The sequence below is a fragment of the Cinclus cinclus genome, chromosome 16 (assembly GCF_963662255.1).
Source record: "Cinclus cinclus chromosome 16, bCinCin1.1, whole genome shotgun sequence".
Lineage (NCBI taxonomy): Eukaryota > Metazoa > Chordata > Aves > Passeriformes > Cinclidae > Cinclus > Cinclus cinclus.
This window is the reverse complement of record NC_085061.1, coordinates 3699738-3723944: the sequence shown is the minus strand read 5'-3', so window position 1 is coordinate 3723944 and position 24207 is coordinate 3699738. Positions and strand designations below refer to the sequence as shown.

Sequence of the window (24207 nt, the reverse complement as noted above, 5' to 3'; positions counted from 1 at the left end):
TCCAGATAATGTTCCATAATTTTCCAGGAAAGGGATTATTTGAAAAATTCCTCAGTCATTATTGCTGACATCTTTTTGTTGCCCACTCTACTGGAATAGGCACTGGCAGTTTCTTGCCATTGGAAGACCAGTTGGTCTGCAGGAAGGAGGGGATAAAGGGCATTTGAAAGAAAGAAGAGGAAAATATGTTTGGAGTTGCAGGAGGATGACTGTTCATACCAAATTAGCTTGAGGGAAAAAATTGACTCAAGTTAAAGAAGTGAAAAGTGGAGCACAGGAAAGCCACAAGGGAAAAGAAACAAAACTACAAAACAAGGGAGACTCGGAAATCTGGTTCTTGTATTTTCTAACCCTCTGTGTAGAGACATTGCCTGGCACCACACCTGGCTGTATTTCTGTGCCCTTGAAGCGAGGAGATGGTGTCAGGTTCAGTGCTGGTGTTGGGGGCAGGGGTTGGGTGCTCCCAGGAGCTGTGCAGACTGTCACTGCATCCAGCCCTGCTCAGTGGCACTGCTCAAGCCTTTGCTTACTCTGGGTCTGGTGCCTGAGTCCTCTTTGATCATTTGGAAATCCCCCCTCTGGAAGGCTGGAGATGGAAGTCAGGACAGAAGAGTTGAGCAGACACTTGTGTGAATGCCTTGAGACACGGGTGGTTTGTCAGAGCCCAGATAACCCCTGGCCAGTCTGTCCCTTCAGAAACTGCAGCTGGCAAGGGCAGGACTGGAATAGCTGATGCCCTCCTGCCAGCGGGGCCGTGTTTGTGGTGATCCCAGCTGGAGAGATGCTGGCTGCAATCCTCCTTAGTTCTGGTCTCAGTTTCTCAGTTTGAAGCTCAGAACAAGGAGAGGCAGCTCCACCCTCCCACTGCTTGGCCCAGCAATGGGGCTGATTGCACTTTGTTCCTCTGTCTCGGGGCTGTGGGATGGAGGAGCTAGCAAAGTCGGCACCAAGTCATTTCATTATTAGTCATTAAACATTCTATTGCTCAGAACTAAGCAAAGCACATTCTTTAAGAACTCTACTGTGCATATTTTTAAACTCTGCTTAACCTTTTCATTTCAAATATGGTGCAATATTCACCATCTTTCTTTGAAAACATCATAAATTAATCAGAGCAGTATCGTCCTGGAGAGACAGCTGGCAATATTTACTTTTTTTTTTCTAGTTTGCTGCTGCTCCAACTTACTTCTGCAACTGCAGCAAAGAAAGTCCCAGGTGGAGCCAACTGTATCTGGCTTCAAAATACATTTTTGTTTCAGAGCTAAGTATCTCCCTGCTGCAAATGGAGCCAGAACATGCACTTATACACATGTACACAGCATGGGAAATCAGCTGGGGAAAACAAGGAAATGCTGTTATATTTTTCAAACCCACAGTCCAAATCTTCCTATCATAACTCAGGGAACAGAGCAGTGAGAGGAGGCAAACTTGAGAGGACACTGAGATAATTACAGGACCCCTGAGTGTCTGAAGGAAGGAGGGCTGGAATTAGATTGAACTCTGAGGTTCCTTCCAACTCAAACCATTCCACAATTCTGTGATATCCAGGAGGCCTCTATTCCCAGGCAGGACTGGTGTGTCTGAAGTTGTAGTGTTTGACTTGGCTGTTGTTTTAGAGTTCCTGGGTTTACCTCTGGAAAGGGACCATCCAGGTTCACACAGCAGAGATGATGAATGTAGGATCTTCCTGCCGATTTTCACTCTTGTTGTGTGAAGTTATTACACTTTGTTATATAACTGCCTCTTCCACCTCCAGAACTGGCTGTGATTTATACTGTGAGTAAAGTGATTGGAGATGGTATTGCAATTTAAGTTTTAAATTGATTTGTGACACCTTTGAGTTAAAGTGTGCTGTGAAAATACAAGGTTTTCTCTGTTATTGTTTGCTCAATGTTTTTACCCATGGTAAAGGCAGTTAAGCAGCAAGCTGGGGAAAAAAAAAAAAAAGGGTCTGCTCAGCTCCAGCAATGAGGCATCCAGGTTAAAAACAGAGAAAAGCTTCCCAATAAACAAGTGCTGACACAGGCACAGCACTGGGCAAAAGTGAGTGAAGGTGGCCAGTCCCTGGGCTGAAGCTCTCAGGTAACTCTTGTCTCAGTGCTGTTAAACGGGGCCTCGTTGTGCCCTAAGCATTGCAGTAATTCTGGGAGAGGGGAGAACATTCCTCTCTGACTCATAAAAAGGGATATACAACCTTTGTGCCTTCAGGAAAATAAGCTGGGCTTAGGCCAGCTCAGTCCAAATATCCATTTCTGTTGAGTGCTCGTGTTGCTGATGGTTGTGCTGTTCAACTTCTGCAGAGTGATGCAGAAGGAGGAGTTTTTGTGATTCCTTCCTTCCCTCTTGTGCTCTCCCCCATGTAGATTTGAAAATTTTCCTATGATCATACCTAGATTTTAACAGTAAAAGTTCCAGTAAGTAATGGAACCACCTTGAGGGGAAAAAAAGCTGCTAAAACCAACCTCCTTCAAGTTTTGCCAATTAAATGAGCAAAATAGACCCAAATGGGGAGTTTCTCTTCACCCCTGGAGTGCTCTTGAGCCATGCTCCAGCCTTGGGCAGCCTGAGCAGGTCTTCCCTGCCTCTGACTGACGGGCATGTGGAAATTCTGGGAGAGAACAATGGGCCAGACATGAGTAACAGGCCTCTGTAGCCCAACTTGCCTGGTGAACAGGAAAGTTGGATGCCAGTGGTTTGGATCTTTTGGGTTTTTTTGGTGGTGGGTTTTTTATTTTATTCTACAGGTGGAGGAAATGTTTTTCCTTTTTCCAGTAGCTCATAAGATCAAAGGCTTCATTTTGAGTTCTACCTGGATATTGGCAAAACTCACTGGTAGGGAGAGCAGTTCTTCCCCAAGATGGGAGAGTGGGCTGGGAGTCCTTGAGCTCAGCACAGCTGGGAAGGATGAGCAGTCTGAGCAGAGCCCGTGTCCTTCCTCCTCCTGCCTCAAGCATCTGCATCCCTCTCCTTCAAGGCCCAGAAGATCCTCTAACACTGCCTTTTTAGAGCTGGCTGCAGCTCTGCCCTGCTCATTAGAGAACCATGTGCATCTCCTGACAAATGACAGAAAAATTGAAAGCCACCACTTGCAGAAATTAGGAAAGGAGTCGCAGCCCCGCTGGCAAGTCCCCTTTTTGCCTTGTTAATTCATTTAACAGTTCAGCTGTCAGGGATGCTGCCTTTGATTGGGGAGGCAGTGAGTGTTCAGTGAGAGGCTGAGTACTGATATTCATCCCAGCCCGAAACACAGCTGCTACCAGAGGTGCTGTTCTGCTCCACTGAAATTAGGACTCCGTTAGAGCAGCCGCTATATCAAGAGCATTATTCTACCAGGTTGCTGTCACTGCCTGATTGTGTGGGGGGCTCTGGAGTTCGGGTGACTCCACTACCTGCATTTTAATTAAACAGGAATCGCAGGTTTGGGCCAGACGTGCTTCACCTAATTTGGGAAGGTGAATAAAGTAAAATGTGGCAATACAAATTCTGTGCTAATGAGCCTGCAGCCTTCAGTGCTTCTCTCATATACTGTAAAGCTGTTTTGGATGAAAAGTAATGGAATTCATCATTTCTTCCAGCAGCTGTTGCTGGAGTAGAGTGAGTGTGTGCAGAGAGGGGGTGGCAAAGGGGTGAAGTACTCCAAGAGACATCAGCCTTTAAACAGGTTGTAAATCCATTTGTGTGAAGATGGGAGTGATGTGTGTCATTACAATTGATGGTGACATTGGTGACCTTCAGAATTCACAAGAACTGATGAGGCTGAGTTGTTGTTGTTGTTCTTTTTAATGATGATCTCTAAGAGCTGGTTCTGTAATGAGAAAGTAAAAAGAGCTGGGAGACAAATCCCTTTGTTTAGAAGTCCTCCACTGAAATGCCACTTTGGCTGTACCATCATCTTTCAGAGAAGTTACCTGGCTCTCTCATTTTCTTCCAAGTGGAACTGTAGCTTGGAAAATAACAGGCATGAGACAGTGATGACTGCTTCTTACCTCTGTCTTCAAAAGCTGAATCTACCTCTTAGTGCAAAGTTAGCAGACACCAAACCAAATTTCTTCCTGTTATGTGCAATTATTTTCATCTGCCCTCCTGCCTGCACCTCTGCAGGTGTTCCTGGACTTCACAAACCTTATTTTATTCACCCGTAGCTGACACAGGGAGAGAAGATCTGCTCTCCCAGTAATGTCAGGGGAAGCACTTGGAGCTGCTCGGGCATCTCCAGCATTTTGCAGGCCAGAAACAGGAAACACTTAGAAAGCTCCAAGACTAAAAACAGTGAAATAGATTTGGGACAGAAAAGGTTACACTGGGAGAGCAAGCCATGATAAGGACAAAGAAGACTTGTAAGGAAGCAAAGACTGGACTGCAAGTACTTGGCTCCCCTTTAGAATCTGCTTCCAGCACAGAGCTCTTATCCTTTCTTACCTGGTTATCTGTGCTGGGGTAACATCCCTTTGTGCTGGGATGTTAGATGCTGGAAGGCAGGGAAGGTTGGCAGGAGCAGGCTCCTTTGCCCTTGGGTGCTTTAGTCTCTTCCTCCAGGCCTCTCTCAGTTACGTGTGCGCTCCAGATTCCCCCCGTGGCGTCACCTCAGTCCCTTTCTGGAGAAGGGGGTCCCTCAGCATTGCCTGGGCCCCCCTTTCTTTTGCAGCACAGCAGCTTTATCTCCTCCCCTGCCCCAAAGAGCAGAGGAGATGCTGTGTGGAGTCCCCTGTGCCACCTTGGTAGCAGCCTCTGAGAGGAATGACAACATTCCAGCACATCCGAGCTGGCAGCCTGCATCCTGCTGCACCCCGTGGCTGTTCCCTCCTATCTGAGTGGGACACACGGGCTGGCTGTGCCTCTCAGAGAGGAGCACATTGCTGCTGGCACAGCTGCAAGGGCTGGGTGGGCAGTGCCATCCCAGATGCCACCGGAGAAGGGAAGGATTATCATGGCCATTTCACATTGCAGTAGTCTAAAACCTGTCAGCCTAGGGGACAGTATCTTCCCTCGATAAACAAAAGGGGATGGAGGGAAGCTATTGGGAAATAGAATGGTAAATGAATGATTGGTTTCACCTGCTCAAGGTTTAAACAAAGGACAACTTCGGCACTTGAAAAGCACCAAGCCTTTGAAATAATAGGGTACTTGCCTTTTAATTTGCTGACACCTGTGGACATGAGCAAAAGGCTACTTTTTGGGGATGGCAGGGTGTTTGAAACTGGTTTTCTCCCCTTTAAATGTAAAGAACCTGCAGCGCTTTTCCAATGTGCTCGTTTCTGGATGAGCTTTACCCTGTCATCCTGGGAATGCCTTGCTCCAGGAGTGACACTGGGCTGTCATCCTGTCCCAGTGTCTTTCTCTCCAGTGAAGGAGAAGGTCTCATCTCGGCTTAAAGATGCAAGCCACGTTCTCCAACAATGTGCTGAAAGACAGAGTAAAGTCAGAGCAGAGCAAGAAAGGCAAACTGTAGGAATATGGAAGGGAAAAAAAGCAGTGGTGACACTTTTCCTATTTGGATTGGGCAACTAACCTCTTTCCAGTTTCTCTTGGAAACCAATACGCCTGTATCCTGACAGCATCCCATTTCTGAGAGCAGGATTGGCCACTGGGCACATCCCTTCAGTGTTTCTTGGTGGATTTTAAATTTCTTCCGGTTCACTCTATGCATAGGGGTTTTCTACCTGTATATATATATACACACACACACCTATGTCTGCCTGTATATATATATCACTATGGGCTTGTCTGCAGCAAGACCAATTTGGATTTGTTGTTCCCCTCAATGCAGCTCCACTGGAGATAACAGGAGTGTTGATAGCACTTGGCTGTGGGATCTAATCCTGCAGGGCTATGGCAAGACAGTAAAAATAACAAACTAAAGTGTGCCCACATTAGAGCATTAGTCACTGCTTGTGTGCTACTGGTATTGCTACAATGCTGGGGAGTTATGGAAAGGAATTTTCTCTGTAAGCCTTGGCTCCCTTTCCTACTCAAACTGGCTATTTTTTAAAGGATAATTTTATATTCTTAATCTGTTTACAGATGATGTGAAAGTTTGCTAATTAGACTTCCAGATTTGGTAGTTTAGCTCAGTAGCTGCTCTTACAACGGTAAGACAGAAAGTAACCGTGCCAGTGTGAGTCTGTGGAAGAAGTGTCCTTAATGTCAGCATGTCAAAAAGACATCCCTGCAGCTCTCTGGAGACTGAAATCTAATGTCAAGGCAGAAGGAAGCAAAGTCTGGGAGTCGTAGTGCTGTCAAAGTAAGTTACTCTACCATACAGGAGCAGGAATTTTAAGTGAATGCACTGGAAAGCAGTGTCCAGATTGAGACATAGATTTGATGGGCTTATCTGACATCTTTAATTCTCCATTGACAATCCAGAAGCTCCCTAAAATGATTTGCAATGTTTTCATGCTGCAAGTAAAAGCCGAACGAGCGCCTCATTAACAGCTCATTAAGTTGTTAATATTGGTCAGCAGCAGCCTTTGGTACAGCACAATGCTTTATGCAGTGCGGCAGTTCCTGCTTAGCTCGGGTCTAATTGCCTCTTTTTATCACGTCTCAATGAAGAAAAGATGTTTCTGTCCTAGCAAAAATATCCGCGGTTTTTGATGCGCTGCTCCGGCTGGTCCCTGGCTGTGGCAGGGCTGGGAGGTGTTGGGCTGTGATCACCACGCAGCCTTTTGCTCTGATGATGAACTCACAACCCCAACCATTTGATGCTGATTTTTTGGTGCCGAAGTGTAGCTGGAGACGGGCAGGCTCCCGTGCCCAAATTCATCCAGAGGGCTCGTGGCTTTGTGCTGCAGTTGGTGGGAGGGGAAGGACAAATGAGCTGTTCTGCTGCAGTGTTCTATGGGCTGTGAAGAGCCAGAGCAGGGACATCCCTGCACAGAGCAGAGGGAGAAACCTGATCGTGTATGCAAAGCTTTACTGAACTAACAGCAAAGCTACTCCATTAAAAGCGGAGGAATTAACCTTCCTTTCAAAAAACATGAGCAATCAGTAGTAAAGTCAAATGAACCAGAAATTGCCCTGGTAAAGAAGTGGGGAAGCCCCTGGCTGATAACTTATTCCAGCAGACACAGGCTGGAGTTGGAGTGCTTTTGACTAAACGCTTATATTTGCAGCCAAAATTCCTATTTCGCCTAATTTTGCAGTCCTGCTCTGCTTGTTTGCAGTCATCCTGGGATATGTGAGCAAAATTTGTGCTGTAAGTATTTTCATATGGGTCTCAACTCCTGTGGCTTTGCCTCCTCTGTACGGCTTTGCTGTGAAGCCAGCTGTGGAGAAACACAGTTGGTTTTCTTCTCTGAACATCTGTTTGCTGTATCCGTCGTCAATCACAGAACTGGAGGCTTTTCAGGTTGCCTTCAGGTAGACTGAAAATGGATAAGTTGCAATTTTTGCTGAAGAAAGTATGAATTAGCAATGGTATAAAATATCTTTGCTCCAGCAGTTCAGGCACTGAGATGGTATGGGAGTGTAAAACCACAGCAATCATCTCAGGGATGACAAATAAAGAGAAAACTCTCACTGAGAGTCAAGAAAATTTAAATTTAATCTCTCTCTCTCCCCAGGAGTACAAGAACACAGTCTTCTGTGGGCTCCCTGGGGTTCCCTGACCATTGCAATCTGTAAATCCTAAATTAATCCCTCGTGGGGGTCAGCTACCCAAACTGGCATTAAAGCCACAGCGAAAGGTTATTCCGGGGGCAGATCTCACCTGTGCCCTTTGACTTTTTTCTGATATAGCTTTTGACATTTGGTAGATGGCAAACCCAGGGGAGATTATTTGATACGCTCTCTTGGCTGCAGTGAAGCAGAAGGATTAGACTTTAGAAGGTGCTGGCATTGTTGTTAGTGGATGTGAAGTGGGTGCTTCTGTCAGCTGCCATGAACTTGTGGTATTATGATATTCAAATGTGGCATTAACAAATTATAATAAGTGGAACATGACTATAAATAGAGGAGGAGGATTTTTGCATCCTGGAGAGTGTGGGGAAGTAATCTGAAAACAGTAACCTTACCTCTCTAATGGATAGACTTGTAAGAGAGTGGAGGGCAGTGCTTTCCCATCCTGTACTGCTCCCAGTGCACACAAGAGAGGATCAGACATGCAGCAGCTCCTCACTATCCCTTGACCAACCTTCAGCACCTCCTGGGGGTGAATCCTGCACTCATCAGAGCTGGCACTGCTCTCCTTACACAACTGTTTCTGCTCTTCAATGGAGAAAACCCCAATGTGCATGGATGTAAGGGGGAGGGGGTTTTAGCTTGCAGGCTCATGCCTGTGGTTGTTTGTGCATGCCTAATGCTCTCAGGCTCTTGCTGTTCCTGCTCTTGGCCCATCTCTGCTGACTGATGGGCTGCCTGCTTGTGTGTGATCTTATCCTTGTTGTTGTGAAAGAAATAGAAAGAAAAGCTCATTTTATTATTCCCCCCCTTCTTGCTTTAACCACCTGTATGCTCTTTCCAGAGGCAGTCTGACAGTTCTGTGAGGGCTTTACTTTTGGGCCGGGGTCTCTCACTTCCTTGATGGATGATCTCAGTATGCAATGTGATAGCCTGTTCTAGGGTTGTGTTTGCTAAGGAGAACTGTGGAATTCAGCAAAAGAAAAGTGTGTAGTTTTTGTTTGCAGGCTCTTTCACAGCACTGCTCTCTGAGGTTTGCCATGGTTGTACTCACCCAGATCGTGTCTGCTCCATGAAATTGCCAGATTGCACATGGCTTACTTATGTGGGAAATCCAAACCCCACTTTAAAAGATTAGGGATCACAGCAACAGTGTTTTCAGCACCACAGGAAGAGATAGTGAGGAACAGGATGAGAATGGATCCTCAGTTCAAAAAGGGCATTGGATGGTAAGCCCCTAGATCTGTGTCCATGGAAAAGAGACTCCCCTTCTAGTCCTTGTTTCTTTTCAGTTTTCAGGAATTCAGTTTGCAGGAATGTCATCTCTCCCTCCCTCCTCCCTCCTGTCTCTCTGCAGGTGCTGAAGATACCTGTGCCAACACTGGGAAGCTTCCCAGTGCTAAGCATAGAAGCTGGGGATGTTACATTTGGGGATCATTTGCAGCTGCTTTAATTTATGTTTCTTTATGACTTTAATACCCTTAAAAAATTGATATGGCAAAACACAGCTACTCTACTAAATGTGGCATACAGAGAGGGCCAAGTGCCTACCCAGACAAGATGGCACAGAGTAAAACAACTGCAGGTGTTCCAGACTCCCAAAGTCCTCATCCTGACAGCTGTTCTCTCTCTCCTCTTCACCCTTTCTTCTCCACTAAAATAGGTTTGTCTTTCTATTTTTCCTTTCTATTCTACGTCTTTCTGTTTTTGCATTTTTGCTCTGTCTTATATCAGCGTTCATGAAGGTGACAGAGATGTTTTTCAAGTTCTTGTGTTCACTTCCACTGGTACATGAGGAGTACATGAAATGTTTCAATTCCCCTTACACTGATCTATGCAACCGTGTAAACCAACACGTACATCAACATCCCTTGGAAAGGGGTATTTCCAACTGATAGCTGGCTTTTACAGCTGTTTGAGCCTCCTCCCCCATCCAGTTGAACATCTGAACGATGGGGAGGCCAGGCTGCTCCTTTGCTGAGATTCATTTCATGTCTCAGGGTGTCAGAAGCCTGACAAAGTCAGGGTGTCACTAGCCTGCCAGGGCAGCATTGGTGCCAAATTGCTGAGTAAGAGGGCAGGAGCACTCAGACCCCATGTAGCAAATGGAGTGTGTTGGAGGGGTTAAGACCCACATCCCTGGAATGTGGCTCTGCCTCTCTTAGTGCCTCTGAAACACATCTGAGTAACCACAGAAAGCACAGCCCTTGGAAAAAGCACAGATTTCCATCACGAGATGAAGCCCAGACTAAACCAGCCAGAAATTAGTGGGAACTGCATTTTACATTCTAAATATAGCTTGTGCTGCTCTGTCACAGTGGAAAGCAGCTTCTCAGTAGCTGGTTTTGAAGCACAGTTGACTAATTGTTATTGAGCTAATCAGCACCACTCAGTCAGCATTCCTGATGGCACTGAGGCTCTGCTGCACAGGGCAGCTCCGATCCTCCCACTGCTCTTTCACAGGCTGTAAGAAAATGGCCAATAAACACCGAACATTTTTCTGCCACTTTTCCTTCATGCAAGGAGTGACTGCAGACATCTGCAGATCCACCTTTTTGGTCCTTCCTGGGAGGTGCCATCCTCACATTTCTTCTCTAAGCCTGTACTGCAGGAAGACCCCTTGTGTTGCACTTTGCCTGTTCTGCAGATCAGTCTCACTGATTTATCCGGTGACCTTCTGTTTGTTGGGTTGTGTTTGGCTTTAGAATCCACTAAACTATTGCTTATCTGCACTGTGACTTGAAGGCACTGCCTGCAGCTGAAGAAGAAGCAATCTCCATGTCACTGCAGGGATGTAACTTCAATAGAGCAAGGATGGCTTAGATTAGGCAACAAAAAGAATAATACAGGAGTTATTTTGTGAGTTATTGTTATATTAGAGATAACCCTGTATTGTTTATTTTTATTTTTAAAGTATGGGTATTACAAAAACCCCTATTTTAAGAGTTGTTAAAGTAGAGAGGTGCTGGCAGTGTTTGTGTGGGAATGACAGCACAATCTGGAAAGAAGTCAGTGATTGAGACTACATGAACATCTGACCAGCGACCTGATCCCAGTGTCACCCAGGAGGATAATGTCTGAGTCCTCTCCAAAACCTTTCAGCCCTATTTTCCATGACTGTGTGTGCCAGGAATCAGTGTGTAAATTTTGGAGGCTCTTTGGTGTGTAAGATTTCACCATCAGCACACACTGAACTGAATATTGCTGTGCCTTCTCCCTTGTTGTTAATGGCTAGGTAGGTAAAATTACAGCTGATACACAGCTGATACATGCTGCAACCACCCCTCCGTTGTAATGTGGTGACAGATTAGAGGATTTTGGGGCCTGGAGCTGTGTCTTTGTTCTGTGTTTATGCAGCACACTGTGCAATGAGATTCTGGCCTCTAGGTGCTAACACCAAAATGCAAACATATTGATTACTAGGGGATAAAGGCAGGCATGTTCTCAGTCATGCTTTGAAGAACTGGGGGGATAACACTTGCTAGGTAGAAAAGGATCAGAGGTCTTTACAAAACAGAAATTTGCTTGGGATTCTCTGGGATCAAGCTGGTGCACAGGAAATCCTTCAGTCTCCTTCACTGCATTTTTCTCCTCATTTTTGGCCTGCATGTTTATTTAAATGGTATGTGAGTGTCAGGAAATCTTGTCCCAAACTTGTCTGTGAATGTGCTGCCAGCAACACTGCCACTGAGGAAACAATTAGAAAACCACTAGAGGAGAAATCCTCTGCTCCCCAGAAACTGGAGCAGATATAAGAGCAGTGAGGAATGCTTCACAAAACCAGTTATCAAGGTTGCCCAATGAATCACAAGGATTTGTAGCCTACCTGTGCCACAGAGCATCGTGGCAACTGTCACTGGGAAAAGGAATGGTAGTTCCATATTGATGGAAAGCCCTGGGTGCCACACAGCCCAGAGAACAAATATCCCAAGTGAGAAGAGCTGAGGTGAGCCTTCTGCAGAGCACAGAGCGCTGGAGCAGGGAGGCCACTGGGGATTTAAGACACCTTCTCTTTAAAGGTTAGAAGCATTTGCCAGCTCAAATTGCCTGCAGTGAGAGCAGAGCTGCTCAGTACAGCTGGGAAATTAGGGCAGTGATAGGTTTAAATGTGGATATAGATGTGTAACTTTATTTATGGGCTCATTTTGACACTCTCACCACGTTTCTGGATAGATTTGTTGTCTTTACATGATCCTGCCAACAGCAGCCCTGCCCATATTTATTACTATTTGTTACTAATTACTATACAACCTGCTCAGTCTTCCTCCTTACGATTTGGCTGAGAGTTTCAAGGAGACAATCTCAAAGGTAAATTGAAATCAGATAAGAAAAGAAATGTTTACAAATATCTGCATGAGATTCCAAGGCAGGATACGTGCACAGAATTTCACTTTGTCAGTACACAGATGTTTTTTTTTCAGGGAACGTGAAATGCTTTCCACCTGCCAAGAGCTGTGTTTGGACCCTCGGGGGTCTGTGTTGCTCCTGCTATAGTTGATAATGTCACTAACACCTAAAGCAGTGTGAGGTATGCAGCTCTAACCTTGCTTTTTATGTATTTGAGATTTCAACAGCCATGAAAAATTCGGAGCTCAGTAATCTTGAAGTGCATTCCTAGAAGGTAAAAAGCCTTTTGAATTCACCTTTAAAATGCACTTGCTTTTATTGACACAAGCTATCCATATATTCAGGGAATGGTTGGGGGTTGCAAACAGGTGGGGTCTTCAGGGATGTGTTTCCTTCTTTTTGAAGTATTTCACTTCACCCTTAATGGAACGTGCTGTCGGCACAGGTCGCATCAAGCATCAGCAGCACTCTTCCGCTGTCCCTCGCTGTCAACAAGAAATCTGTGCTTAGAGGCAGAGGGACACATCAGCCTTTGAAAGTTGAACAGAGGGACAGACTCACAGGGCACAAAACCAAACAATTTGCATCTCTTGGAGGCTCTGTGATAGTGGAGAGAAATGTCTTTTTCCACACATTTCTTTTCTTTCTTCCCGTCAAATTTTCCGCCGCTGTGCCGGCGAAAGTGCAGTTCCAGCAGCAAGTGTGTCGGTGCAGAGTTATCACTGGCAGGTTTTAACCACTGTGTTTCTTAGATGTGCTGCATGAAGGGGTTGAGTAAAGCAGTGTTTTTCTGGCAGTGGGTTGTACATGCCATCTCCTCTGATGCTCGCATCTCTGAAGCAGTATTTGTTCCAGGCTGGCACACGGCGTCCGAAGAAAAATGCTCTTGTAGGTGCTGCTTCAGAGCTGGGTGTAGAGAGCACTCTGAAGCTGACAGCTCAGGACAGACAGGGTGTCACTCCTTAGGAAGGAAATGCACTGCTAAAGCGACCCATTTTCCTCTGTGGCTGTACATGTTCCTGTTTCCCTGAGCTTGTCATCCTGGCAGATCTCTGGGATGTGTTTTCAGCTTTGCTCTCTGTGATCAGTTTGGCCTCACGCTATGGTTTGTTCTGTGAAATTCTCAAAATCTTGAGGTTTTTGGTCTCTAACAGCACTCCCTTGCACTGAGGGCATCCAGCCAAGTGATGAGCACAGAAGGCAGAGCAATAATTAGACAAGTGCACCCTTGTGACCAGGCTGGGGTTTACTGATGGTCACTGTCACCTCATGTATTGGCAATCCAGCCAAAAAGGAAACAAAAAAAAAAATAAACCCACAATAAATAAACGGTTTTAGCCAAGCCCTGTGATAAAGGCTATTTTCAATTTTACCTTTCACGTTTTAATTGTACAGCAATAATTTTGCAATAGAGTTGCCGATGGCAAACATGCAAAAGACATTAACTTTATTTATGTTTTGGATTATTAATGTGGCTGTTAAAATTCCTCCAGTTAGTTTTGATTGAATTGTTTTTTTGTGCGATTCTGTCGTTTAATGGAGCGGTAAATAAGAATTTCTGATAATGAGCCCAAGCATCTGTCACAACAACCTGGCGCTGGTTATTAACATTTCCATTAACGGCAGGGTGGGCAGTGATAATATGGAAACCACACAGTTAGAACAAAATAAATAGTTGGTGTCAGGCTGAGTGGGTGTTAATTACTTTTTTATTTTATAACTCTGGGGGGAGGGAGTATTGGTAGAAAAGTGTGACTTATGAAGGTCATTCTCTCTTAAGACAGAAGTCTCCAGAGGAGCAGCGAACCGGGGCTATCCAGCGCAAGCAGTGAATATTTTATCACTTCTATTTATGGCCCAGAAAGGGGCTGAGAGAAAAGAGAGAACTTTCTCAGGGGGTCTGGTAGAAAGCTATGGCATCATGAACACAGAGAAAGAAGAGTAGCCTTTGCCTTGCCTTTCTCTCCCCACTTCTGGAGTTTGACCAGGACACACTTTTGGCACTTTTTCTGTGAACAGAACAGGAGCTGCTTTGTTAAAACCCGCCAAAGGCTCAGGCTGCAGGTCAGGAGAACAGAGTGTCCTCAGCAGCTGCTGGGGAGGAAAATCCACCTGCACCAAGTTGGATCCTGACAAAGGGAAGGGATGGAGTGGCCCAGGTGCACTCAAAGACTGGTTTTCTAGCACAGCACGATGCAAAGAAGAAATGCCATCAAGAGCCAAAGTGTGTGCGCGTGGAAGTGTAATCAAAGTGGAGCTAACAAAAAGTCATAGTAGCAAATTAATGTCATTCATACACGAAATATTAGTGAATTGATTAGCAGCTGACTGAGTTGGGAGGTAATTTTAGGCAATATTTTGGCCCAAAGTCTTGCTGCTGAGTGGCATTTGGGCTGATGGTGGCAGGGGCTGCCTTGCTCACCGGGAGCAGTTGATCAGGAGCACTGGTCACTGCCAAAGGTGAGCCCCAAACCACCGGGGAATCAAGGCAAAGTTTTCCTTTCTTTTCCAAAGCTGCTGGCAGGATTGAGTTGATTCAGTGTCTAAGCCAGCCTGCGTGGAGCTGAGCACAACCACGTCCCAAGGCTCAGCTGCTCCTCACTCCTCTTGTGCCGAGACATCCCGATGACGCAGATATCCCGAGGCTGGCTCATTGCTGACTTGTGGCATCAACAGAGTCTGTCCTGGGCCCTTCTGCAAATGAAAAACCTGGATATGAGCTAATTCTGCTTGTCACTGTTAATTCTTCTGTCTTCCTTCTTCCCTAGCACCGGCGCTGGCCCCACAGAACATCCAAGTCAATTCCCTGTCCGCGAGCCAGCTGGAGCTCACCTGGGACCCCCCTCCTGCCGACAGTCAGAACGGGAACATCCAAGGCTACAAGGCAATCCTATTTCTACTGTTTTCATTTATCTTGCTTGGCATTGCTATTTACTTGTGAGAGAGCTCTACAAAGTGCAGTCGCCCTCACCACGTAAGGCAAATTAGAGCAGTGCTCAGGCTGCAGTAGGGAACAGCAGCAAGTCCCAAAAGCAAAAGAAAGAGAATGAGATTGGGAGGGGGGAGGAGAGAAAGGGGAGAGTGTGTTGTTATTTATGGAGAAGGAGAGCATGGGGAAACAGGGAATGCAGATAAGGATACAGCTCCACTTAAGCAGGCAACATATCTGCTCCAGAAAGCAGCACAGATACACAAGAGCTGGGGGGAGGAAATGCATTGAAGAAAATTAACTGAGCTTTCCCTCCATCAAATGCTACAAGCCTTTAGGAAGAACAGAACTTTCTCCCAGCTGGAAGCCTGAGCCAGATCAGATTTTGGAAGCATTGCTTCATTTCCTTGACTTTAGCAAAATTGAATCAGAGTATTAATTGCGTTTGGTTTGCAGGAGATGAGCACGTTGCAGAGACACGCTGCTCCAGCATGAGAATGGACCCTCAGAGAGTGGGAATGGGCAGGTCTACAAACACTGGAGCTTGGCTTGGGTTCAGTGTCTGGCTCTGCCTCTCTCCATGAATTTAGATCCATAAGTGAAGGAAAGCCAAGCCAATGTGAATAATCTGGCATCCCTTCTTGGCAGTAACAAGCGTCCTTATATATCAATCCCTGTCCTTTCCTTTTTGTACGTATATAGATGGCTTCAGCAGCTTGGCTTGGAGAGCCAAGGTGGAGTCTTGCCTTGGCTTGTTCCCTCAGCTCTCTGGCTTGTTTTGGCCTGTTGTAATGCTCTCACTGCTGGGCCTGTCCAATAAGTAGGGCTGGCACCAATTTTCAGCTTGGAAACAACTTCTCTGAAGCCTAATTTTATGGCATCAGGGTAAAAATTACGTCATGGAAGAATGGGGAAAAGCATCTCAAGGAACTTTAGGGAGAATCTTTGTTACCCTCTTCAGGAGGGCATTTTTCTGGCTGTGCTGTGAACACCAGTGGTGACTGCTGTGCGTGTGCAAAGGGGAGTTATGGACCATCAGGGTGTATCAGGATGCCAGTGCTGACAGGCAGCTTGCATTGCAGAGAGTGTTTAAACTGACCTGTTCTCACTGAACCCTGGCAGCTCATACCTGCTGTCATTAAGCCATATTCTTCAGCCTCTGCTATATTTTTGAGTGATGTACTCAGCTACATGGTCATTGGACTCAGGGGAATTTGCTAAGGAAAAGATTTGGCATGTGCTGAAAATCCTGAGTACCCCAACAAACAGAGAAGTCCAGGCCAAGACTGGACACTGTCTTTCTGGTTGTTTTGTAGCTGCAGTGGCCAAATACTTTCTAGGTGTAGGATATACTAAAACACATGACAGAATGAGAGGGAATGCCCTCCATTGTGCCAGGGGAGGTTCTGATTAGATGTCAGGAAACATTTCTTCCCAGAAGGCGTGGTCAGGCATGGGAGCAGGCTTCCCACAGAAGTGGTAGAATCACCAAGCCTTGAAGTGTTCCAAAGGCGAGTGGACGTGGGACTTGGGAACGTGGTTTAGTGACAAACCTGGGGGCTGGGTTGATGGTTAGACTCATGATCTTAGAGGGCTTTTCCAACCTTAATAATGCTGGGATTCTGTCTCAACAGATTTATTACTGGGAGAACGACACTCTGAACGACACGGAGAAGGTGAAGGTCCTTTTCCTCCCAGAGACGAGCGTGCGGCTCAAGAACCTGACGAGCCACACGCGGTACCTGGTCTGCATCTCCGCCTTCAACGCGGCCGGGGATGGCCCCCGCAGCAGCCCCGCCCAGGGCAGGACACACCAGGCAGGTACGGGACCTTGTCCTGCTCACCTGGGCACAGCCCAGGGGAAATGGGGGCATCAGAAGGGCAGTGCTCTTTGGATTTGCTTTGTAGAGGTCTTGAAAGCGGAAAAAAGAAGCATCGAACAAGTGGAGTGTGAGGAAAGGGAGTGATGCGGCTGAAATGAGAGCGGGGTGGTAGAAGGGCCAGTCCCTAAATTAAGCTGGTCCAGAAGGAAACAGTCTGTGGATCTGTTTCTGGTTTCTGCTGCCACACCTGGAAATCAGAAGGAACTCCTCTCCAGTGCCTGGAAGTTGCCCTGATGGTCCTGTGAGACAATGAACATGTTTTTTAGAATTCCTCTCTATTTTTTTTTTTTTTTTTTTTTTTTAAAGCTGGGTCAGCAGCCTCCCAGTCAGGCTGAGCAATCCCTGTGGTGGATGTGCTGGTGGATGTGCTGGCACAGGGTGAAGGCAATGCCTTTGGTGGTGGCTGTGAAGAGGAGGTGGCTCCCATAGTACCCTTCTGAGGGCACTTCCCTTTCATGCCCTATCTCCTTGTTTGTTGTGGAGGTTCAGTTTTGCAGCTGACTGGCTGTATTTTTAGGACTGCATTTCTGACTGATTACAGGACATTTGGATACAACTGACAAATCCCATTCTCAGCTTGTTTCCTTTAGATTTAGACTGGGCAAATAAAGCAATGTTTTATAATATATATGTATATCAGATTGAGTGCTGCTGCTGCTGCAATTCAATCTGTGTGCAATCCTTTCAGCACCCAGTGCTCCCAGCTTCCTGGCCTTCTCTGAAATCACCTGCACTACCCTCAACGTGTCTTGGGGTGAACCAACAGCAGCAAATGGAGTCCTGCAGGGTTATCGAGTCGTCTACGAGCCTCTGGCTCCTGTCCAGGGTAAGAAAGACCTCTGATCATACATATTCATGGAGAAATGACACAATAGTACTGTAGGACCTTTCATCTCTGCCCAATTTCCTACTTGCTCTCTGCCATTTTCCGAGAGAAGCCAGGTGACCAAGGGTAAATAAAACAATTCCACTTTTGCCAAAACGCTTCAGCGAGCCCTAATATTGTGGAATATAGCTTTTGTCTTGTCGCCTCTCATTTTCTTGCACAAACTATAGTCTGTGTGATTTGAAAAGTCGTTTTACAGCCATCATTATCTGGTCTGGGCGAAGAGGAAGCTCAGCCTGGGAGTGCCTGATTGTCTCCATGCGTTGCCTTTGAAACTGCTGAGTAGGCTCCATCCCAGAATAGTTGTCAGGCACATTTGTGTTGCTTATCACATCATGTGTCACTTCTGTTACCACAGAGATTACCCAGGCATCAAATGTGCTGGTCATCACTGGCAGAACCTCTGCTGTGGCAGGGAGGATGACAAGGCAGAGACGTGGTTGTGTCTCTTCTCGTGGAGTTTTCAGGCAGCATTTTTAACCCAGCACTAGAGTTCAGTTAAAAGGAAACAATGTGCTGGCCACAAATGTTCCATTAATTTGCTAGAACAGCAACAGAGAAGGATTTGGCAGTTTCTCTGAAAACAAATGTAAATTCATTCCAAAGGTGAATTAGAAAAGATGACATAGTTTGTGGATGGCCTTATTAATATTTTTATATTCCTGGTAGATTGCCAATAGTTCAATAGGATGTCCAGCTTTGGCAGCGTGACAGGAGGAGAGTAATTTCAGCCATTGCCAATCCATTTTAAACTCTTTTCCAAAGAAATAAGGATATCAATCACTTGTATTTGCTTCTCCTGTAAGGAATAATGATCTATATTGTTTGAATATCTATGTCTCATGCACAGAGAAAGTTAAACTCAGGATTGAAAACACCAGAATAAAAGCACTGTCAGCCTTTACAGCTGGCAGGTCTGAGCACAAAGAGCTAATACGGGAAGCATTTCTAATTCTGACCAAAAAATGTGCACAGGTTATGCAGGAGGTTCAGGCTGGTCGGGTATTTCCTCCCTTTTCTTCATTCCTACACAGTGTTCAAGAATACATTTTTTCACCTTGAAAATATGGAAGTGTCAGATCATGTTTTCTCTGCATGTATTTGACTTAACATCCTTCAGAACGTTTGTTGCCTTTTCTTCTCTTCCCCACCTCTGCCTGTGCTGCCCCTGACTCCAGCTTGTCTGTCCTTCCCCTCTGGAAAGATTTCTGATGTGAGCAGGAAGGTTATGGAGAGATCTTCCTGAGATGAAAAATATTTGCCTAAATTGTTTTTTCCAGTCTTTACCCATCATTTGCTCTCGTGCCAACATTTTTCTTTCAGCAAACGTATTTATTCTCCTGCCGTGGAAAAGAATCCCTTCCTCGATGCCATAATTTTCACAGATTCACAAATACTCCAGGTTGGGAGGGACCCATGTGGATCATCAAGTCCAGCTCCTAAGTAAATGTCCCATATGGGGGTAGAACCCACGTTCCTCCACGTGAGCACTGCAGTGCACCAACCTGGATGGACTGGACCCTCTTTTGGAGTTTTTCTCATTCATATTTTGACTTTCCACCCATCCTTGATTTTTGGCTGAGTGTCCTCCCATGGTGACACCTTCTACCTTCCCACTCACCACTTACCTGCCCATTTTTCCAAGCTTTCCAGGAGCAGTCTGTTCTTTAGCAGTCTTATCTCTGCTTGACCTTTTATTGTTTAAGCTTTACACCGTTATGTTTTACACAATAATAGACAACAAAATTGCCCCAGAGCCTTTTCCAACAGTTTTTTTGTTTTGTTTTTTTTTTTTTTTTTTTTGGAACATAACTTGAAAATGACAAATGCCTCCTAATTTGTCTCAGAGAAATGAAATAGTTCACCTGTGGTTGGAGGGAGCACTTTTACCGTGTCCTCATTAGCCAAGGAAAGATTCCCTGAGTTATAAATTGTATCTGGAGGAAAACTTTGAACAGAAATCACTTGGACATTACTCTTTATTTAAGTGATTAAAAGTGAAAGCATCATCTTGATTTGCATAAAATAAGCATCTGGATTGAAAACATCTTCCTTCTGTGTTTTTTGGAAAGATAAACTAGCAAGCAACCATTTCTAGTGGAAAAAACCTTCTCCTACTTCCTGCCTTCTTGGTTTGAAATTTGTCATGTACATATACAGACCCAAAAAGACTATCTAAATTTGAACTTTTTATTCTGTGTAATCTTTTATAAATCAAATTCCTTCTGTTGACTTACTTCTAGAAAATTTCAGTGAAGGACAGATTTTTAGTTTTCAAACCACTCATGGGCCCTCAGTCCTTTATGCAGCATTGAGAATCTAAAGGTGGAACTAGCTATGAACCTCGGTGAAGGGAACAACTCTGATTTTAACTGATCCCTGTAAGAAAAATTCTGAAAGACTGGGAAGAGTGAAACACAAGTCACGGCTCCAGTCTTGTTTAAGCTCCCAGAGCTTTGGTTGCATCCCCTGTTGCCATGGCATTTGTAGCCCCAAGTCCTGATGAGCTGCACATCCTTCACTCTGAATCCACATGGGGATGGTAGATACAGCAGGATGAGATGAATGGAACAAATCTGGCCCTTGTTCCTCCTCCAGACCATGTTGCAGGTTATTTGGGGAAGCAGCAATAGAGAAATGCTTGCTTGGGAAGCAATCTGGAATGCACACTCCTCTTCCTTTACCTCCTCCTTTCTTCCCAGAATAATTAGTGAAGTTACATGTAGTCTCTTGGTAATTTCCCAGTTGTGTTGTAAGGTTTTTTCCTTGTCAGTACCCACTTATCAAGCTTAAACTCTAATTATACTTATCAGTGCTGAAAATTGCCTATTATCACTACTTAAACTCCTGCTAATTGTAAGAAATACTTTCTTAGCAAACTGTTAGATGATTTTACTTACCATCTAGATGTAATAAGCTCCACTTGATTTCTATTTTTGCACTGAAACTCCCTCTTGTTTTTTTTTTTTATCCGTGTGGCTGTTCCAGGGGTGAGCAAGGTGGTGACTGTGGACATTAAGGGGAACTGGCAGCGCTGGCTGAAGGTCCGGGATCTCACCAAGGGCATGACCTATTTATTCCGAGTGCAAGCCCGAACCATTGCCTATGGACCTGAACTGCAAGCCAACATCACAGCTGGGCCAGCACAAGGTGAGGGGGTCTAGAAAAGCAAATCACAAGTGACAGATCACTTCTACAAGCACAGGGCACCAACAGGGAATGGTGCACTTAGAGCTTCCCATGAATTTCCATCTCCAAGGAGAAGCTGAGTCACAGGACGTGATTCTGTGATTTTCACAACTGCCGTGAAAAACACGTTTCCTTTTTTTTTTTTCCTGAAACCTAGAACTCTAATGTGAATAAACAAAACACTGTAAATAAATCATAATGCAAACAGGCCAGCCAGGGATTTCTGAGCTGCAGCCTGACAGTGCAGTGCATAATTCTGAATGTACTGCTCTGTGGTGGGAGGCAGAGCTGGAGTAGCTGCTGAAACCAGCAGAGCTTCCTGGATGCAAAACCAGAAAGAATTTACAATTGTTCTCTCCTGACACGCTGGCTTATGCAGAGGAAGAGATCTGTGGATTTCCTGCTGTGTCAAGAGCAGCTGCAGGGCAATGTTCCCCGCTTGGTTCAGTGCCTGTACCCAAAGAACTGGTTTTCTTATTTGATCAGTTGATAAACAGATAATCCAACAAGGTAAATGCCCTCCATGATGTTACCAACCTGTCAGGTAAGTCGCAGAGCATCGGTGCAGTGTCCACAGCTCTGATTTTTGTTTGTTTCCCACTTCCACAGTCTTAATCTCACACCACAGAACAAGTGTAGATCAGGAAACCTTTCTAACGTGGCCGTGGCATCTTCCCAAGCCAATGGGCAGTGCCTCTCTCAATGAATCTCTCCATGAACCTCATAGGCTGGTTTCATCTCTGAAATGAGAAATAGCAGTGGCAGTGGGTAAAACGAGAGTCCTTTTTCCTCTTGCCTTCTTAACACAGGTACCTTATTCTTGGGGCTATCCCCTGTAGGGCCACAAGTTGGATTTCGATGATCCCAGTGGGTCCCTTCCAACCCAGGATATTCTATGATCCTATGATCTGTAAACCCCATTGATATGTAACTGCTGGTACTGGAGCTAGTGAAAAAAATCAGGTCAGTAGCCCATAGAGCTGGTTTATGTTGCATATTTGTTGACCAACACTGCAAGATAATTTTTCCCCTCTCTCAGCAGTAGCAATTCATGCTGCAGTTTAATGCCTTCATTTGCTAGTCTCTTTTCTTCCTTCAGGGTCTCCTGGCTCCCCTCAGGAAATCCTGGTGACAAAATCTTCTTCTGGGCTGACACTGCAATGGACTGAGGGAGATTCAGGAGAAAAACCCACAACTGGCTACATTATAGAGGCACGACCCTCAGGTAAGCCCTGGGAAATACAGGGAGTTTGATGTCATCAGTTCCCTTCCTTCAGTCCCTGCTGAAGTTGCGAGTTGTTTGTCATTCCAGTAAGGTAATGGGATTTTGTGGGAGAACGTGTTTCCAGCCAGTATTAAGATGTTACTGGTTTATTATGTGGTTTAGCATATTTTGTCCTCTTTAGGAGTAGTCACAGAAAATTACCCTGACTACTCTGGCTTTCACTGTGCTACATCACTGGAAAATCATCCAACAGATGAACTAATAGAGTTAATAATTAAAACTCATTTAAATGCTTACAGCATCTTTCATGAGCAAGGACTAATAAGTATTTGCGAGCTGTGTTTTGAGGACCACAGATAGAAATCTGTCTCCTTCTGCAGCAGAGCACAGCAGCTAATTATTGTTTTAATGTTAATAATAGGGCCAGGGCTTCAGCAGCACATACACATTTCTTCCTCCATTTGTTCTGCAGAGAGGGTGTTGAGGCAGGGGGAAGGAATCCCCCATCACCACAGTTCTCCTTGGTGCTTTCCCAGAGCTTCTTTGCTTCTGGGATTTGCATCTTAGTGAAGCTGTTGTCTGCTTTTTTCCAGAACGTTCCCCCACTTGGACAAGGTAATTTTAAAAGTCAGTGTGTGCTCCAGCCTGATCGCAGCTTGGTACCCCTTGCTAATTCAAAAGGCACAGATTTCCTGGGAACTAAGTCATTAAGGAAAGCCAGTGAGTGCTGCCAGGCCTCTGTGTAATCTCCCCTGATGACTTTCCTCCAGTCTGACAGGGAATGTTGGTAACACTCTCTGGGTGCAGTTTTCCAGCTGGTGATACATCCAGCAGCTCCTTGTTCCACGTGGGCCGTGTTTGAATGTCACCAAGTCAAAAGCTTTGCTGAAGTCAGGATAGATGATGTCTGCTCTTTCTCCTCTATTGACAAGGTCTGCTACTCTGTCACAGAAGGAAATTAGACATGATTTATACTTGACATAACCATCTTGGCTGCTGGTTTTTTCTTTTTCACTTCTAAGTGCTTGCACACTGCTTGATTATATATTGATTAAATGAATGCTTATATGTGTGATTATATAGAGGCTTGTTTGTGTCTTGAATGTAAGGTTGCACTTGAAACCAATGATTTTAATTACATTTAACCAGACCAATAAGAAAATTATTGAGGTCATCTCTGAAAATGCACATTTCCATACCTGCATCTGATTGAATTTGCTCTGTAGTGAGGCTCTGCTCTGATCCTAAAAGTTCTTTCTTATTTCTGTCATTTAACTTGATAATTGTTTTCAAAATAAAAGCAAGGGAAATACATACCTTCTCAAAGCACTGGAGCTTCCTGGAGTGATCAAGTTTGCTTTTAATTAAGAGGCATGACACTGCTGTGCTTCTGTTTCACCTACATCAGCTTTTTGAGTTGTCCTTATTTCTTCAGAGGTAGAAAATATTTTTTATTTGAGCATCATTGTTAGGTAGCAAGTTAAGCCAAACCTGTTCATTTGAAATCACTAACCATCTTACATTTCCCACAGAGAGGTTTTTTTGTGAGTCAGAGTATTTTAGGGGGAAACCTGCAGCCCATGTATGGATTGTCTGCAAGCTTGGAAATCCAGCTCGTGCGAGTGGTGACATTGGAAACTCATCCACTTGACTCCCCGTTGGATGTGAACAAACATTTCACAGCTCATGGCTAAGGATCTAGGATTTGGGGCCCAGTCATTTTGAGTAGGAAGAAAATAGTCTCTCCAAGGCAGGTCTGAGCTGCATTAACCCAGGGTCACTTCTGCTGGCCCCACTCCACTGATCCTGGAAACGCACACAAGAGGTCTTATTCTCCCACTCTTGCAACCTGACTGTTGAGGCATTTAATTCCTCTTCAGATTATTTTAATCCTATTCATGCTGCTGTAGCAAATGAACTAGGCATTTGTATGCTGGATTCTCGTCCTTCATTCTGGTTGCAGCTGTAGGAAGCGTGAAATGTGATCCAGGAGAGGAGACAGACTAATTGGAAGATTTGCTTATTCCACCAAAGCTTTGGAATTCTTTCCTTCCACTCTGTGCTGCTTTTCTTCCTCATCTCTGCACAGAAGAGTCTGAAATCTGAATTATGAGCTTAACAAGAGCAGGGA

General features: G+C 45.1%; 1 protein-coding gene across 1 annotated transcript in view; it reads left to right on the top strand.

Annotated features, from left to right (window-relative positions):
* The window catches only part of SDK1 (sidekick cell adhesion molecule 1), a 384821-nt gene that overhangs the window by 340662 nt on the left and 19952 nt on the right, over positions 1-24207 (top strand). The window contains exons 36-40 of the mRNA XM_062503303.1: positions 14733-14848; positions 16528-16714; positions 17465-17602; positions 20651-20812; positions 21951-22076. Of these exons, the coding sequence (XP_062359287.1) occupies positions 14733-14848; positions 16528-16714; positions 17465-17602; positions 20651-20812; positions 21951-22076 (729 nt within the window). The remainder of the gene's footprint in view (positions 1-14732; positions 14849-16527; positions 16715-17464; positions 17603-20650; positions 20813-21950; positions 22077-24207) is intronic.